This window comes from Camponotus floridanus, unplaced genomic scaffold, assembly GCF_003227725.1.
Source record: "Camponotus floridanus strain SB8 unplaced genomic scaffold, Cflo_v7.5 scaffold45, whole genome shotgun sequence".
Taxonomy (NCBI): Eukaryota; Metazoa; Arthropoda; class Insecta; order Hymenoptera; family Formicidae; genus Camponotus; species Camponotus floridanus.
In genome coordinates, this window is record NW_020229603.1 from 344734 (window position 1) to 363181 (window position 18448).

The 18448-nt window shown below is 35.2% G+C and overlaps 1 protein-coding gene across 5 annotated transcripts in view; it reads left to right on the forward strand.

The window, feature by feature from the left end:
- LOC105249330 (growth factor receptor-bound protein 14) overlaps positions 1–18448 on the forward strand; it is a 235572-nt gene that overhangs the window by 70974 nt on the left and 146150 nt on the right. For all 5 annotated transcript variants that reach the window (XM_011254704.2, XM_011254705.2, XM_011254707.3 and 2 more), the window contains 5 exons: positions 1389–1567; positions 2081–2237; positions 3761–3891; positions 5041–5121; positions 5207–5338. In XM_011254704.2, coding sequence (XP_011253006.2) covers positions 1389–1567; positions 2081–2237; positions 3761–3891; positions 5041–5121; positions 5207–5338 — 680 coding nt within the window. The remainder of the gene's footprint in view (positions 1–1388; positions 1568–2080; positions 2238–3760; positions 3892–5040; positions 5122–5206; positions 5339–18448) is intronic.

Below are 18448 nucleotides of genomic sequence, written 5' to 3' on the forward strand. Positions count from 1 at the left end.
ACATCATTAAGTATAGTTTTTCACATTTAAAAAAAGACATTTAAATATATATGTTTTGATATTAAATAAATTTTTCATAAAGAGTTCTATAGAAAAACATGATATATAATATTTAGCTTTTTTTTCATATTTTTCATATTAAAAATACAAAATTTACATTTATTTGTCTGTCATAAAAATACCTGTCTACAACTATTAATCATTGAATCAAAAGAATGATAAACTTCGAAATAAATAAGTTTTTTGTAAAATATCTATGTTACGATATTAAATTATTTTTGTTGAAAGGAGATAATAGGAATTTCTGCTCATATTCATTAAAATATTTAAAATAAATTTTTGTTTTCTGTTTTTGCCTCGGTTTACAAACAAGTTCAAATTTTAAATAATAAAAGAATTGATAATTATGAAATTTTTTTATAATTCATTTATTTTGCATAATATAAATAATCGATCAATTTGTACAAATCGCTACAATAGACCATGGTATATATGATAGACATGGAACGAAAGATGAGGGATGGGAAATTGAAATAGATCGAGATTCCATGTAGCATTGGTATTTGCTGTGTTTCGAGAGATACGCGATCTTTTAACAGTTTATTTTAGGAACATACAAACACAAACATGATATATAAAAGCACCTTTAATCTTTGTCTTCATTACTGCTTAAGGTTATTCCTCGGATTAGCACACATTTATATTTATACATAAATATTTTTGCTGATTTCTTTGTTAAGCACTCGCAAAACTTTATGTCACGTTTGATATATTACCATCAGTTTAAAGAAAGGAAAAGCCAGCGCGACGACAAATATCAGCAAAAATTGCGTGCAAGCTCTGCGATAAATATTCAGATTGTAATTTTTCTGCATAAAATGCGACGCACGCATGACGCATAGACAATATATTTTCAAAATGTCATAGCACACAATTATTTATCTATCTTATCTTCTTGTGCCTCGATATTAAAACATATAAATATTGCATTCGCTGGAAATACACCCGAAAGCCGCTACAATTTTGTAGTACAAAGTTACATTTTGTCCGTAATATTTCAACATTCTTTATCATTTTCCTCTGTGTCTCTTAAAACGAGAGGGGGCCACGTTTACTCACCGATAAGTAGTGGCTCTATTCCGATGTAGATCCCTATTCCTGCGAAGCCTAAGTTGTAAAATAGATTTTAGTACAGCGGGCTCGCGCGCTCTCTTTACGCCTTTTTATTATATATATATATATATAATATAAAAATATATTTTATATAAATATATAGTAGACTTAGTGATTTCTTCCGATTTTTTAGTTGTATGATTTGTTTCGTCCTTGTTTGCCGGTCGTCATACGTCATATCAATTTTTCTTTAGCTTTTTTTTGGGCTTTTACAGATTGGTTCCCGAGGATGTGCTCCTGCATCGACGGCAATTCTACACTACCAAACAATCGAGCAGTCGGTCGAAATGCAAGTTACGAACGACTCGGTTCCAATCTCACAATCTTCGAACTTAATAGTCCGATGCGAAGAAGTCAAAGAGGAAACCAGGATTTGATCGACAGTGAAAGACAGGTTTGTGTCACAATATCTCGTGCTTAAATATTTGAAAAATATTTGACTAATCTTGAGTTCGGAAGAATCATGGAAATATTAAGTAGTAGCAATTTATATCTTGAATTTAATTCAGATAACAAATATGATTTATATATTAATAGAATTTATAATATATTTAATAAAAATCTAAAAAATCTAAAAAAAATCTCATGCATACATCATGAAGTAATCAAAATATTTTATTTAATATAGTTTCAATTTTTATTTATAAAATTATAAAGTAATAATAATTTATATAATTTTGATATTGATATAAGTATACAAGATAAATTTCATAATTTATTTATAATGTTAAATGTTATAAATTAATAGTTAAATGTTATAAATTAATAGAAACGCAAGAAAGATATTATTTATATATAATTGATCAAATAGACTTAACTAAATTAAAATTAATATACTTTTTATACAAGTTTATTGGAAAGGTGAATTATTTATAATAATATATGTTTTAAATATTTGTTTAACTAGGAAGAATTGCGATTTTATAACAACGATCACTCGTTTACAACTGTGGTTGTGGAGAAGGATCTACGGACGATCGATTTATGCGAATTACTCAAAGTCAAGAGAAACGTGATCGGCACTGCATGGTCGATAATTGAAATGTGGCCAAAATTGGGAATTGGTATGTACTCAGTAATTATTATTATAGATATCGACGTGTCATTATTGAGTAATATTTAACAATGAATAAAATAAGAGCTCTTCCTTATAAATATAATTAAAATAAGTAAACTTGGCAAATAAGTGTCAATACGCGCAACGATGACATACGAATAATATATTACTCCGAGTAAAATTCTAATTTTATTTAATTCCGATATTAAATAAGTTGTGTAATTTTATTCATGCGTGTAATATAATATTTACGCTTGTTATGCCTTAGCTCTTATTTGCTCGGTCTTTTTATTTTAATTGAGTAATATTTATTATTTATCTTTGTGATTTTTAAATCGACTCATTATCTTATCTTTGTGATTTTTAAATCGACTCATAATTCTGTACATTTTCTCAGAAATATGATTAAGAATCAATTAATAAACTCTCGTATATATACAGTTCATCATGAAATAATGCCTGCGATTATCTTTTATGTGATTATATATGTGATTTGTTATATCTACTTCTTGTATTATTTATTAATTATTATTGAACTTTCTCCATGAACTTATATTACTCTTTTTTTAAGAGAAGTACAAACATTTTGTATTTTATTTTTTATGCTCTTCGTACAGTTTTATATTTATATACTGCTAGAATGCATCAGTGTTTATATAATTCAAGACATAAACATTACAATTCTGTAACAATGATCATCAAATTAAACTTTATTTCGATATTTGGATTGTTAATGCATTTTTTATAAATTACATGAAGATAATATTAATACGAAATATATTATACGAACAAGGAAATACGAAGATTTGGCAATGATATTTTACAGTTATCATTAGCATTCACGCGATAGTTATTTTTGAACTCGGCAACCTATCAGATCTGATATTTCTTGTATGACGAATAATTTATTTATAGAAATACTGGCATGAAGTAAAAGACGGATTATTTATTAAAAATACGCATCATTCCGAAAAAAATAACGCGATTAAGACTAATCGAAAAAACTTTAATCGTCCAAATTCTCTCTATTGACTCGGAACAAGATCGGAAATAACGCGTGCATAGTAGGGAGAGGGGAAGGAGAACCGTAAAGACGCGGCTCTATAATGCAGCCGAGAATCAATAGCGGGCGAACCTCCAGGAGCTTGGTGCAGGTCAGAGACGCGATTCACCGTGCGGAATGTTTATTTAGAATCCTGGGCGAAATGTCACATCATTTTAGTCTAACATGCTTTCCACGAAATCATTTTTCTAAATTGATCGCATTAAACAAACCGATCTGTATCATATTTATAGATATAAAACTCGCTATAAAGACTTGATAAAAATATAAAAAAAAGAAAGCTTATATAAGATAAGAAAATACTGTAACTATTTGTCGTGTGCTAAAAAATTAATTCTATAATAAAAACGATCTTGTTTTACATCGATAATATTATTAAAAAATTAGATTATTATTAGATTATAGGAAAAATAGTTTACAAGAAAGAATAATCCAAGTATATATCGAAATTAATGCTTTTGTTACAGAACGTACATTAGAAGACCATGAAGACATTCTTGCTGTTCATACAGAACTGGAGATGTTTGCCTCGCGTTATGAGAGGAGGTTTTATTTTAATGAAGACTTCCTGAAATACGAACCATTCGTCGATCCTAAGGTAAACAAGAAGAATAATATTACTTTGTTTAAAAAAATTTTTTATAAAATTTATTTTCTTTAAAAAGCATATGTAAAAAATCAAAATGTTTCTTACATTTTCTGTTATTATTTACTGAATTGGATAGTGAATTATACGTGGTAACTTATCGACGATTTATCGAGATTCTTTGAAATACCGACATGTGTTAGTAAGAGAGAGGTTTGTCGATTCTACACGTTTTCGCAACTGAAGTTCGGAAATAATTGAAGAGTCCGACATTACCGACGAAAATTTATCCAAACTCGGCAGTATTACGGTGTTTGCGTGTCGGTATACATACCTTGTGAAATTTCTGCCCTCGCGTTTACCGACAAGTGGTACATTTTTTGACATCAAATTTGGTTAGATTTCGAAGAGGGCGCGAGAGATGCTGTCCGCGGATATCGGAAGTGACGAAAGTGTCGAGAATTCGGTAGTATTGATTGAACGTTCGCGTCCTGGCATTTTACAGGATTAAAATCGCATAGCATTGTTTTAAAAATTCAAGGCATCGAGACTTCATGGGGGATATAAACGGCGATAAAAATCGAACGAGATCTTGTAGATAGGTATTATTTTGCTGAATCTTAAGAATCTCATAAGAAACTAATTATAATATATAACTGATGCCGAGATTTAACGGCGTTTCCGAAATAGATTCACTAATTAGTACATACTTGAATCCCGATATCAATTAGTGGTTTGAAAGTCAGTCAGCCATGGGGTCATAAATCTTGTAACTTGGTCTTCGTTTGACGATGATTGGCCAATTAAAGGATAACGAGCGCAGAAGCTAAAGTTCGGAAACTGAATATCGTAGTCAACGTCCTCCAGAGAAAGGAATTTCTTGGAATATTTCTTTTTTTATAAAAGAATAGAAATCTCTTCTATTAAACCATAGAAATTTTTGAAGATTTTTAAAAAATAATTTTTAACTACTTCCAGAATTTGAGATATTTGCGAAATAACGAGATTCCTTTTACTGTTTTTGAAATATTTCATAGAGAAATTCGTTTCCGTATTATTTCTCTGCGAATAATTTTTCCCATTTTTCAAAATGCTTGGATGTTTTTATTTTCCAATATTTATTGCAAAATATAAAAAAAGCGATATTTTAATCTTTTACAGCAATTCTTTCCTCCCGATATGGTCACTTTTCCCTGCGGAGAGGACAGGAGCACAATTATCGATGCTGAGAGTGCGTTAAGGGTGAGTGATTCTTTGAAATCGCAACAAATCAAAATAGTGTGTCGACTAGAATGGAGCACAAATACATGTTTTATTTTCATTGCAGAATTATTTGTTACGAGAGGACGGTGAGTGTCCACAAGTATTCAGCATGGTGTGGATGCGACATGTGAACTCAAACGGTTGGAGAAAGATCTACATGTTGCTTCGAGACCGGAAACTCTACACAACGAAAAAAGTGAGTCTTTTGAAAATTTACATACATAAGAAATATATGTATGAAATAATCTTTGTGAGGGATTTTAGTTGAAAGTTACATACATTTTGCGAGTTTTCTCTCTGTTCTTTTTGTGAATCACACATAATTTTGAATAATGACTTTTAAATATTTTGCGGCGAAAAAATTTCTCATTAGCAGCTTAATGTAAATGTCCACATTATCTGCCATTTTGCCAGCTGACGCAAAAGAATATAGAAAGACATTACATAAAGAAGCACTGTTTCTCGGTGTTAATAAGTGAACATATATTCTATTTGATGATTAATATGTTAACATGAAGTGACGGCGAGTTTCTCTTCTTTCCTACACTCGATTATCTTTATACGATCATGGTAGAAAATCTCGCGAAGGAGATCGGGTTCTTACTGACTCATCGTCGGTGAAACGTTCTTCAAAGTCCGAGTAAGCGATTCCTAGATGATAAACAGTCGTCAGGTTCTACGTGCATTGGCAATCGTTCTCGCAGGTGTTAATACTTTTCTCAAGGACTTTGCGGAGCCATCCGTATGGATGAGTCACGACGTTGCCGGCAATTTATTTATAAGTCATTAAGCGACATTAACATGTAACAGCTGGGACGCTTTTGTGGCAAAGATATAACAAAGAATGAACCACGGTCTTTTTATAGAAAAAAAGAAAAAAAACTTTATCGATATATATACATATATAAAAACATTGCGGTACATAAATACGCTACGGAATTTATTCAGTAAATTTCTCTGACGGTTTAATATTGATGTTTATTTAATTCGGTTCTTTATTCGCGAGATACGGCACGATAATTTTGGTTGAAAGAAATCAGCTGATACGGAATAGGCACCTTATTCTCTTTTTGCCTTTCGCGCGAATTATCCCACGATGTGTCTAGAGTTTGATAGTAATATTTGGTATCCCGCTCGATCATTAAGTCAATTCATTTGCATAATTAACACCATGCGATACGCCGGTAACGCCTTCGCGGTTCATTCGCTAACCGATACCCGAAGCGCAAAGCAGTCATTTTCGAGATAACTAGCGGCTAGTTAATGTACGGTGATTTTGAATTCAGCCCGTAGGCGTGGCAGCGTTTGTTTTAAAATTAATTTTATTCGATTATCGATTCCGCACGTATGATCAGTAGTTACTGGTGTGTCCGCTGTTAAAACTGACGCGTGGAATGATCGCTTCGCGGACACGCTTCCGAATCGCGCGTCATTAATCGCCATGTATTAAGCCAGAATCGTATCGGCGAACGAGCGATTATTCGAATATCCCGAGGAAAAAAAATCCACGTGCGCATAAAATATCGAGTGAATTACGACCGCGATCGTTTCACGGCTGGTGATACATCTAGTTAAATAACGATAGCGCGACGAATTATTACAGACACATTCGTATACACAGTCCGACCGCGCATGTGAAATATTATCGCTGAATATTCACCCGTTATCTGCGTATATCAATACTTCGGTAATGCCCGCTAATATTCTATTTATGACGCGCTATAGAATAAAAATACTTAATGTAATTTACGTTGTACTATTTTATATCTAATCAATATTTATTCTAAAGTGTGTATTTGACATGTGACTATTTTTTTTTTTTTTTTTTTACATAACGCACGTATTCTGATTTTTTAACGGATTCACAAATTGATCAGTGCCGGTATCGTTAACAAATTTAATTATTAATGAAGTTTCTTTCGCGGAGTACAAGTGCAGGAATGCGGTTTTTCTTTTGCCGTCCGTGCCACGCCGGAGAACTGGTTTGAAACGCAAATTGATTGGTTTCGCGCTTGGCGTTGAGAGGCGCATAACATTATGATTTAATTATTTCAAGCTCCATCGCTTCCAACGATATCAGCGAGTAATATCTTGTCGGATGAAAGCGTTGTTCCGTAAAAAAGACATGCTCGTCGTCTTTGTTGCCGCTTCGCTCCGACACCTCGATACAAGATACCATAAGTATATCATTAATATGATGGGTGATGTAACATCTTGATAAAGTAAAGGATTAATCCCATGCAATGACAGGACGGCTTACGATAGTCGCTTATCGCGATTCGACTCTCACCACATGTAGCATATATGTATCTTGCAAGTCGGATTTTTTCGCCTTTTATTCTACCTCTTAGTCTCGATATCGCTCTTATATTTCTTTAGAGGCGCGATTTTTTTCCCTCGTGAATCGCAGAAGTTTATTTCTGAAATTAAGTTTTGTTGAAATTTTATGAGAGACGTTCAGTGAACTCGGCTTGTTCGAATAAGGGTTAATTACTCTTGGAAAGTTTCTCAACTACATCTTTTCTCGACCAAAACGCCGAGGCGAAATACGCTCGCAATTACACTCGCGTTACACTCGTCTCTGTCCGTCTTTATCGCGCGCACTCGATCGATTCGGTTAAGTTGCTCTCACGTGTACGCGAGAGAGAAGACGTCTTTTTCGCCACCGCCAATTTCTTCGTCAGGCGTCATCAGGCTCCTCGATATTATACATTAAAGACCACACGCGAACATTAGCCATTCGTGCACACATGGAATGGATCGCGGGCATTGTATGGATATTGCACGTATACGCTCTCGTTCAATTGTAATCGCAAATTGCACCGCGCGGAATTCCATTGTTCTTGAAATAATTGTCTCATTCGTTAGTTTCAAACTCGTCTAATACTTGAAGTTTACCGGAAAGGAGCAAGACGCGAAGCAATTTGAACTTCGTTATTGTATAATTTAGACGTATGTTTTCTTATCTAACTTTAAAGACGTACAGGAAAAATGAAATAATCACGCGATCCGAGCAACGCGGGTGACTTCTCGCGTTAGGAAACTAGCGGGATGGGAAGCTCTCTCGGGCGAGGTAATGGAAAAGAACGCGACAATTGTGTGCGAAAACGAGGGTGGAGAGATACCGATGCTAAAGAATACGGCTTCAACGTGAATAATCCTTACCAGCCTTAGCGTTCGCGCTATTTCGGTCCTCTCGGCGAATAATTTATGAACTCTAACCGCGGCAGCGCCTTATCTCGAGCAACCTGCTCGAGATATCCCCGGACGCGATGTACGTTCGCTTCCTCTTAATTTCTAGCCCGCGCACTCTGTTCCTCAGGGAGGTGTCATCGAGAGACGTTACCGAAGCTTTAACGTTAGACCGCCTTTTATGACGGTCGTTCGCCGCGGCGAACGAGTCTTGTTTATTGTTCTTTGCGGACGTATCAACGAGAGTGCCGCATGTAATATGCACATTCAATATACGTTGATGCACTTTGGAGAGCCAAAATAAACCCGCGTCCTCTTATCATTTTCTTGTCACACGTATGCATCTTTCAAGATATTGATTTATCGCGGCTTCTATTTTACGTTACGCTTTATCACAGGATGCATCAAAAATACCACAAAATTTCGTAGCTCCTCTCTTTATTTTATATACTTTATATATTATATAATTTTTAAATAAATTTAAAAAAGATTTAATTTTGCATCTAAGGGAGTTGATATATACTCGCTCGGATACGTTAGAAAGTAATTAATATTAGATATAATTAAATAAATATTAAATAATATTAGATATATAATTAAATAAATATTAAATAAATATTAAATCATATTAGATATAATTAAATAAATATTAAATAAGATTAGATATAATCAAATAAATATTAAATAATATTAGATATAATAAAATAATTAAAATTAGATTTCGAAAGAAATTAAATTTGTGAACTCAAATGGCCGCATTAAATAAGATTGCGTCGATAAATTACTTGTATTAAGTAAAAACATTGACGTTTATACGTTCGATTTATTGAAAGTCGCGCCGATGTCCGACGTTTTTATTGCCAGGCAACTCTCAGGATTCGCCATCCCGGCTACGTTTACCCCCTCGCGGAGTCCGACCTCATCCCCGCTAACCCCCTTTTTCATTTCCTCCCTCGCAGTAACGGGCGTGGCCCCGTTATCGCGGAAACGTACCCGCGACGGCAGGATAATTCTCTGTCCGCTACGTACGATCAATTTTATCGGCAAAAAACTTCCGAGCGGGGGCGAACCCGGGAGATCCCGGGGAGAAGAAATATTGTGCGCGTTTCCCGTAGAAATATAAATACTCTTTCGCGCGCTGGCTATCGGCGGACTTAAACGAGTTTCGTTACTTAACATAATTGCCGTGCAACATCGCCGCGAGAAATGTCTCGCATGTGAATCGACAAACGAAGAAACGATGAAATTGCCAGTAGGGGAGTGTACTTTACGATCACGATGGTTCGCTCTTTCAATTCGTCCTTACTTTTCTTCTGTAAATTCATCGCAAGTACGGTAATTGCGTTAACGCGTGATGCATGGTGTGCCGAAAGAAAAATGGCCGATCGTAGAGATCTTTGGAAAAAAATATTCGAGTAACTTTTTCTAATATTACGAAGATCAACGAGAATATTTAACAAAATATTTGATAAGAAGAAAGAGAGCGAGATATTTTGGAAATAATAATTTTGAGGATTATCATGTTCTATTATATTTTTTATTTTTGAAGAACGGCAAAACTTGATTTATTTCTCGATAATACGTACGTTTCGCCATTCGTTTCAATTTTTTTTTATTCAAGTCTTGTGCAATGACGCCCGCGGTGAACAATGAGATTATGTAACGCCACGGCTAATGTTCAGGGCGTTTGCTTGCCGCCATCAACCCGTTCAACGTCACGGAGCGAGAACCTTGACGCTGTCAATCTCGATTTACACGTAATAACATCCGCGCACGAACGCACGCTGAGAACGAGCCGATAGATAATTTCGATCTGGTCCGATACGATCGCACGAAACGAATTGGATTGAAAATAAACGCAGACGCTCATACATATGTATATATGTATATAGGGTGTTTTTTAATAAGTGTGAAAAATTTTAGGAGACGATTCTTTGTTGAAAATTAAGGGGGGTTTTTCATATAAACATATACTCCTACATCCCCTTCCCTGTGAAGTTACACTCCTTCAAAACTGGAGGTAAAAATTAGGTTTTTAGGTTTTTATTATAATTTTGTTTTTGTTCCAATTTTCCCAATATTTACTCTAATTTTATTTTTATTTTAAAATTTAACTTCTCGTAATTCGAAACCTATGTTATTTAGCATCGTGCTGTGCACAATAACGTATTTTTATTTTCTTTCTTGAAAACTACTGATTTTATGAAAAAAATAAAAAATAAAAAAGTTTCTAAATAAATCAAACATTTTAATGCATATTTTTAGATTATCATATTCCGGCCCATTAAAAGATTCTAATAAAAAATTGAATAGAAGTTGCTAGTTTCCCCTTATAATAATACGGGAGGCTGAAAAAAATATTAATAAATAATCTTTTTACTAGTAGAAAACATCCATCTAATTTCATTTCTTTAACTTGTTCCAAATTTGAAAAAAAAATAAACTAATTTTTACCCCCATTTTGGAAATATGTAACTCCACAGGGAGGGATGTAGGAGTATATATTTATACGAAAAACCCTCCTTAATTTTCGACAAAGAATCATTTTCTAAAATTTTTTATACTTATTAAGAAACCCTGTGTATTATATATATATATCTATACGTACGATATTTTCCGACGATATTTCTTAACATTGTAAAAGGAAAGCAAAAGAGAGAGAGAGACGGCTTTTATTGCTGCAACGTTAACGATCGCAATTGTTCTCGACCGTCATTATTTACGCGTTACTTACACCTCGCCAAGAAAGATGATCACCGTTCGCGTTACTGCGTTTACTGTACCTCGTGTGGTCATAAAGAACGCATTTCGCAAGACATAAATTACGGCGTACGATATTAGCCTGTCGCTCGGTACGAAACTACATTGTGCTTTGTTTTTAATGTTAGATATGTCGTTATCTTCATTATCGCCAATTTTCTTCCACCTTTTCCCTTTCTCTTTATTTTCTTTTTTATGAAATATAAAAAAAATTTATTTTTCATGTATATAGTAGCTTGGAAAAGACACGATATCTCGAATCTCTTGCATTTATATAACTTTATTCTTATTTCTTATTGATTTCTTTTTGCGACAACACATCTGAAATTTATTCGTCAGAGCTAGAAACGTCTTGCGCGTATCTTTAAATTATAATTTGTATTTCTCACACATCTCAAACATTTTTTTTTTATTACAGTATCTATGTTCTTATGCTTGCACGCTTGGTCGCGCCATTATAGGCGAACGTTCGACGATGTAAATGTAATTCGGGGTATAACGGTTGAGTAAATTGTTTGTACGTTAGTCAAGGCAAGGGTACATTGTGCGATGGCCGGCCGGGCGAAGCCGAGAGATACTCGGTGTACTTTGTCTCCAGTCACACGCTGTGTAAGATCAGTGTCCTGTCACGAAACCCGGAGACCTCCATTGTTCTGTTTATCGTTCATCCGATTTCTGGGGCCCCGGGGCCATAACTTCGGTCCGCGCACTCGGTCCATTCACAAAGTTTTCCGCAGTTTCCGTCTGTAATCGAAGTTTCGCGTAAGCGACCGAGCGGGAAAGGGAGTAAAGGGTATCTTGTATCTCACGGGGAACGTTAGCGAGTAGATACGGCGCCGTTACGAAAGATAACGATGGCTGATTTACATAGAAGAGCTGGAACTCTGGTCGTTAGCTGTTAGACGCGCTAGCGATCGCTCTGCATTTATTATCGACTCCCAACGACGACGACGACGACGTGAACGACGACGTCGCCGTCCGCGTCGCCAGGAGGTTGCCTCGCGCGAGAGAGAAGCTTTTTATCTGGAAGCGCCTCGCTTGCAAGAATCGAAAGACGATTCTCCAGGAGTGGAAAGTCGAGGGTGGAGAAACGTCGACGGCTAGGGAAAAAAGGGACTGACGGTTTTCCGCGGCAAACAACCGTGACTGATGATCCGTGGGCGAAGCGCGATATGCTCGCGCGCGCAAAAAGAACGATTCGATAATTAGATACGCGCTCCCGTATCGAGAATTGGATCCTGTTCGGAGTCGAGCGAGGGTGTGGCAGATGGAGATTCTTCCTTCCGCTTTCTCCTTTCCAGCTGTATTTTTTTGAACGGTCTTACATTTTTATTAGATTCGATAAATGATATCTTTTAATCTCTCGAACGATGCAGTGTTGCTGGCGAAACTTTGGTCTTGCAAATTCCAATTTCTTTGCGATATACTATTTCTTTAATCCTTACGCGAAAAAAATAGATAATCGCCTTCGTATTCGTTGCTGTTCGCCACGCGAGTGATTCTCACTCCGGTTTCACCCTTCCTCGCAATTAACGACGGAACCATCCACCGACCGAAAAAGCTGGTGGAAACCTAGCGAAAGAGCTCTCGTTGTTGAGAGAGGTGGTCCATGCCGTCGGCGACCTGGCCGTGGCTCCTCTTCCGGAAGAGCGAGCCGCTTGATGGATTACGTCGACTAACGGCCATCGTCTGGACGCGTTAGATTAGCTGCAGCAACGAGGGCGGACCTTCCGTTGCCGGTAACCAAGACCGATCATCTCTCTCTCTCTCTCTCTCTCTCTCTCTCTCTCTCTTTCTTTCTCTTTCCCTCTTTTTTTTTCTTTTTTTCCTTCTTCCTCTGACCGATGAATGGAAATTGAGGCGGATAGCCCCGTGTCAGTAAACTGGTTCTTTCTCGCTGCGCTCAATCATGGGCTCACTTGTTCTCGCGCGGCGGAGTTATCGAGGCACTTAACGAGGCTCGACTCAAATGAGAGAGATGGGGATAGAAGGAGGAAAAGCTCCTCGAAATAACCGCGGCGATGACGCGAGGAAGTATACGAGATGTAGTACCAATAGCCATAAGTTTACGCCGAAATAAGACGAAAGAGTTGAATTATCTATAAAAGATCTATAAAAGATAAAAGAAATAGAAATTTTATATCATGTATATAGTATGCTATAGAAAGAGAAAAACACATTATATTCAGCATAATCTCTTTTTCGAACGGATTGATAAAATAATATCATAATCGCATCAATGATAAAATAGTATCATGGTCGCATCGATAATAAACATATATAAACGCAAAATGTACAGATACTATGTATAAGTGTTTCTTAATAAGTGCGAAAAATTTTAGGAGATGATTCTTTGTCGAAAATTATATATATAAGGGGAGTTTTTCGTATAAACATACTCCTACATCCCTCCCTGTGGAGTTACTCCTCCAAAAATTAGGTTCTTATTATAATTTTGTTTATGTTTCAATTTTCCCAATATTTAATTTTATTTTTATTATAAAATTTAACTACACGTAATTCGAAACCTATTTAGCATCGTGCTGTGCACGTATTTTTTTTCTTGAAAATTATTAATTTTATGAAAAAAATAAAATAAAAAGGTTTTTAAATAAATCAAACATTTTAATGCATATTTTTAGATGATCATATTATCATATTATCGGCTCATTAAAAAGTTCTAATAAAAAATTGAATAGGAGTTGCTAGTTTCATCCCCTTATAACAATATTGGAAGCTGAAAAAAATATTAATAAATAATCTTTTTACTAGTAGAAAATATCCATCTAATTTCAACTTTCAAATTTTAAAACAAAATAAAAACTTAATTTTTACCCCAATTTTGAAGAAGTGTAACTTCACAGGGAGGAATGTAGGAGTATATATTTATATGAAAAACCTCCCTTAATTTTCGACAAAAAATCATCTCCTAAAATTTTTCGCATTTATTAAGAGACACCCTGTATATATTATATTATAGAATATAAATGTATTGTAGAACATTAAAAGAAGAGTTCTGTGTGTAATATATTTCCAAGGAACATCTTGTGTTCAATTAAAATTGATCCTTTCTACAAGTCGTCTTTTTAAAAGTAATATAAAAATAGAAAGAGGTGTGTATCGCGCTCGTGGGCAAAAATATCTTTAATCTCAATCTAATTGTTAAATTTTTGACGAGTTACTCTTGTCGATGCGATCTCATCCATCTTGCGATACTCTGAGGCAACGAAATATTCCAGTTTAGTAAATCGTTAGGCGCTATGCATCGGATCAGGCGACGACGATGGTGGCGTCTGTGAAAAATGAGCCCCGCGCCCCGAGAGCCAAAGTGTCATCCTCGCCAATGTTTTATCGCACAGTCCGCCATATTATAGAGGATAAATTCCGCTGCTGCCCGCGTGCCCGCGCACTCGTGTCCGTAGTAAAAAAGCGGGTTAAATTCCTTGTGAAACACGATAAGCTTGCGCATCGGTATATTTTCCGAGCGGACGAAGTGAGAGAGAAGAGGCGGGCGGCTCCCTGGCCTTTGCTGACATAAAGGAGGTCATGCAGGATATGTGCAATATCGCTCGCGTATATAGGGATGACCATAAATACGCGAACAAATCTCCGAGAAATGCGAAATCGATCTTTTGCTTAATAAAGTTATCGCTAATTGTCGATAGATTTTTTCTCTCTTTTTCTCCGGTAGAGAAAAGTTGCCACGGAATCTGAATGTGTCTGAAAAAATAATCCTTTTCGTTGCGATGAAACGAAATCCAAGATAGATGAAGAATGTAGACTATTATATTTTTTTGCTGTGTTGCACCTTCTTCGCTATTATCATCATCCTTTCCTCCTTTTTACGCAAAGACGAAAAGGTTTAACCACTGGCTTAACAACTGCCACAGGTTAAGCGTGCACTTAAAGTCGTTTCATCTCCCCCTAAACTCGCCTTTAATGGCGCTCTTTTTCTCGTAATGCCTTCCTGGGGCGACCCTTTGTGCACTATTAGTCCCTGAGAAGTCTAGCTTTCCTTCTTCGCGGGTGGGCAGAAAGAATGGCAGAAATAGAATGAGGCTGCTTCTTTTTTTTCTTTACTCAATATTGTCCTTATATCTTTCTTTTTTCATTCTTTTACACAGTTTCTTGCGCAAAGACAATAACATTTCCAATTCGTAATAGGAGATTTACGAGTCTAAAGTAAGAATCATTTATAAATTTATATTAAAGAAAATTTACTTAAAAAAATTACAAAATTTAATTTTTATAAGCGACTTTATATTTAAAATAAATTACATTAAAAAAATTGCAAAGGTATACAATGTTCTTGCGCAAAACTCGTAAATTTTTTTTATGTCATTATCCTATTCAGCCACGAAAGATTTTCTTCCGCAACGTTATGAAACTTGTTAGTCGCGCATCGATAATGTCTTCTTGCATCGCGCACACGAGTAATAACGGCGTAACATTCGCAGAAACACAATTGCGTTTACTATATACAACACGCGACGAGCACGCGTCAGCTGTCAACACCGCTATTCGTAGCCGTGAAGTCAGTACTCGGTACAACGACCCTTTACGTGTCATCGTTGAAAGAATCCCATCTGTGCGCGCGAACGTTTTGAGGTACATTTGTGTCGATGAGATTCGTTGCTGGACCGGTTTCTCTGAATGGCCGAATGGCAAAGAACATACTGCGCGAGGGCTAGTTGACAAATACAGTTAATGTAATCGTTTCTTTCTTCGTTGAACCGCTTTGGCATGGGTCAGTATTAAATTTGCAAAAGAATTATTCCATTTGTGATTTGTGTCATATTTTTTAAAACAGATTATCTCAGTCTTCTCGAGGGCTTACGACACGAATATAAATTATAAAATTAATTATTGATTGCGAACAGATGTTATAGATGTTGATTATATTAATCAAAAAATTTCTAAAATACAATGTTATCATGTATTGTACTTGCTGTACAATGTTTTGTACTTTAAGTACACATAGATACGCAGTAAAAAGTAAAATGTGAATTATAACACTTTTCATGTCCCAGAAAGTCCATTCTAAATTTTAAGTTAAAATAACTCATTCGTCGTATGTTACTTATTGACTAAAACTGTTAAATAATTGACGATATTTTACATTTATTTTTGTTATTGTGACTTTAAGTGTAATGTAAAAATAACATACAAATTAATTAAAAATTACATGAAAAAATAGTTACAATAACTCGTAAGAAATGTTGAGAACATTAACATATAATAATAATTATTTTAACTTAAATTATTTGTAATAGAAACATTTGATCTCAGTAAGTTTGATTATTTCTGTGTGTTAAAGTTTAAGATTATTTGAAGATTTACTTTAACTTTTTTTAAAGTGTTAAACTGACTTTGAGACACTTGATTATTTAAAATGGTTATGTTAAAAATACTCAAAATAATATTCCATTTCTAAGAGAGTACATGAGAGTACACAGTGTACAAAGTGTCAAATTATAAAGTTGACATAAATGTAACGCATGAAAACGTTATAATAACATGTAGGTTGTATGTTAATTTTACATTGAAATACTAATCAAAACATGGTGACACAAGAAAATTTAAATACATGAACGCATAACTTTTTACTGTGTATACATTTCGTTTAACTTTATTGCAAATATATATATATATATATATATATATATATATATATATATATTATTCGTATTTTTACGTGAGATTACTCTTGGAGGAAGTAATTTTGATTTTTTCAATTGTCCAATTCCTTAAATTGCCTCTTTCTCTTAAATTCTGTCGCGGCGTTAAGCGGAGTAATCCGCTTATGGAAATTTCTAGCAAAACTTTCGTAATCTCATCGCGCCATAGAGACAAATGACTGGTTTTCATCTGGACGATATGAAACTCTCGCGGTGGTATATTTAAGAGACAGAGACGCTTCTTCATATCTATGAATTTTGTGGCGAGACTGAAAAAAATCTTGAATATACAATTTAATTCATTGTTATAACACAGAGAGAATGAATACAACGCTGATTGTTTTATTCTTTTATTGCCTGATTGTTTTTATTGGGAAGCGCTTATTTATTTGCTCTTCCTCTCTCTTTACGTTTCTTTCTTTTTAATTATCTCGGCGGTGCAGCGTTTCGTTGCGAAAGTGACTATTAGTCTGTCGTGTTCGTCCCTCGTCTGGGAAAATATTAGCAATAAACCGTCGCGCTACGTCATCGTCGAAAGATAATTTACGACGTTGTTCGCCAATAATTATCGTTCGTTTCGCGGACACGCGGAATTACGACAAAATTGACGATCAGTTGTGTATATATCCAACTTGCGCACGCTAGTGTTTCGGCTCGAATTTGATTCTCGAGGGGATGCGACAATGATTTTTCTTTTTTTAGATAAACCTTCCTTTTAACGCTTATTTTTCAAGCCGATGTTCGAAAAATGAGAAAATATTACGAGAATATTATTATTGATTACGACACGGTACTAATGATATGATTATGAGCTCAATTTTCATTATTCATGAAAATCTATTAAGGTTTTCTTGTTTGATTCGTGTCGAAGAAAAAGGAGATTTACATGGCAATCCTCGAAATTTATCCATTGAACGAGCGTAGATTAATATCATCGTTAATTTATACGAAGGCGCTCTCTGCTTAGATATTTTTATAGCTCATTTTAATAAATAACGACTTAGTAACAGCGAGATATCTGTGACAGTAATAGACAAAAATTATCGAGTCGATTATTCTTATACCTCTTCTTTTCCTTTGCTTTTTTTATTTGTCCTTTTTATACGGAGTATATATATTTTTACCGAGTTTGCATCTACAGATTAATCAATTTACATTTAATTTTTTCTTAAAAATATCAAAAGAGGTTAGTCATATTTTTTCTCGTACGCAAAAAATAAGAGAAACTTTCTGTTAACAAAGTTTTCATTGCAAACAAATCGATTCCGTATTAATCGAAGCATCCATCAGTTGAAAGGTGACGCGGCAAGTTCGGATCATCGTGTATATTAGACTAATTAAATTAATTAATCTAATGATAGCGTTGCAACGTTAAATTGCTGCGTCACGTTTAGTTTTCTTTGTTATTGACCGTACGGCTGATGAGAGAGAATAGATTAATAAATAACTACACGGATACGTGACGAACGCGGAGTGCGCTTATCGATCCAGGGATCGATCGAGGTAGAGCGAGGAAGAGGTGAACCGGGAGAGGGACGGGGAGAGGAGAAAGCCCCAGGTATTGTCGTGGATTGCGCACGCCAATTAGAGCCCAACAATAGGCCTCCGTTTTTGGCGAAGCGTCTCTATTGTGAGCGGCAGCTGACAGCGGAATACGCACACGCGCATTCGCGATG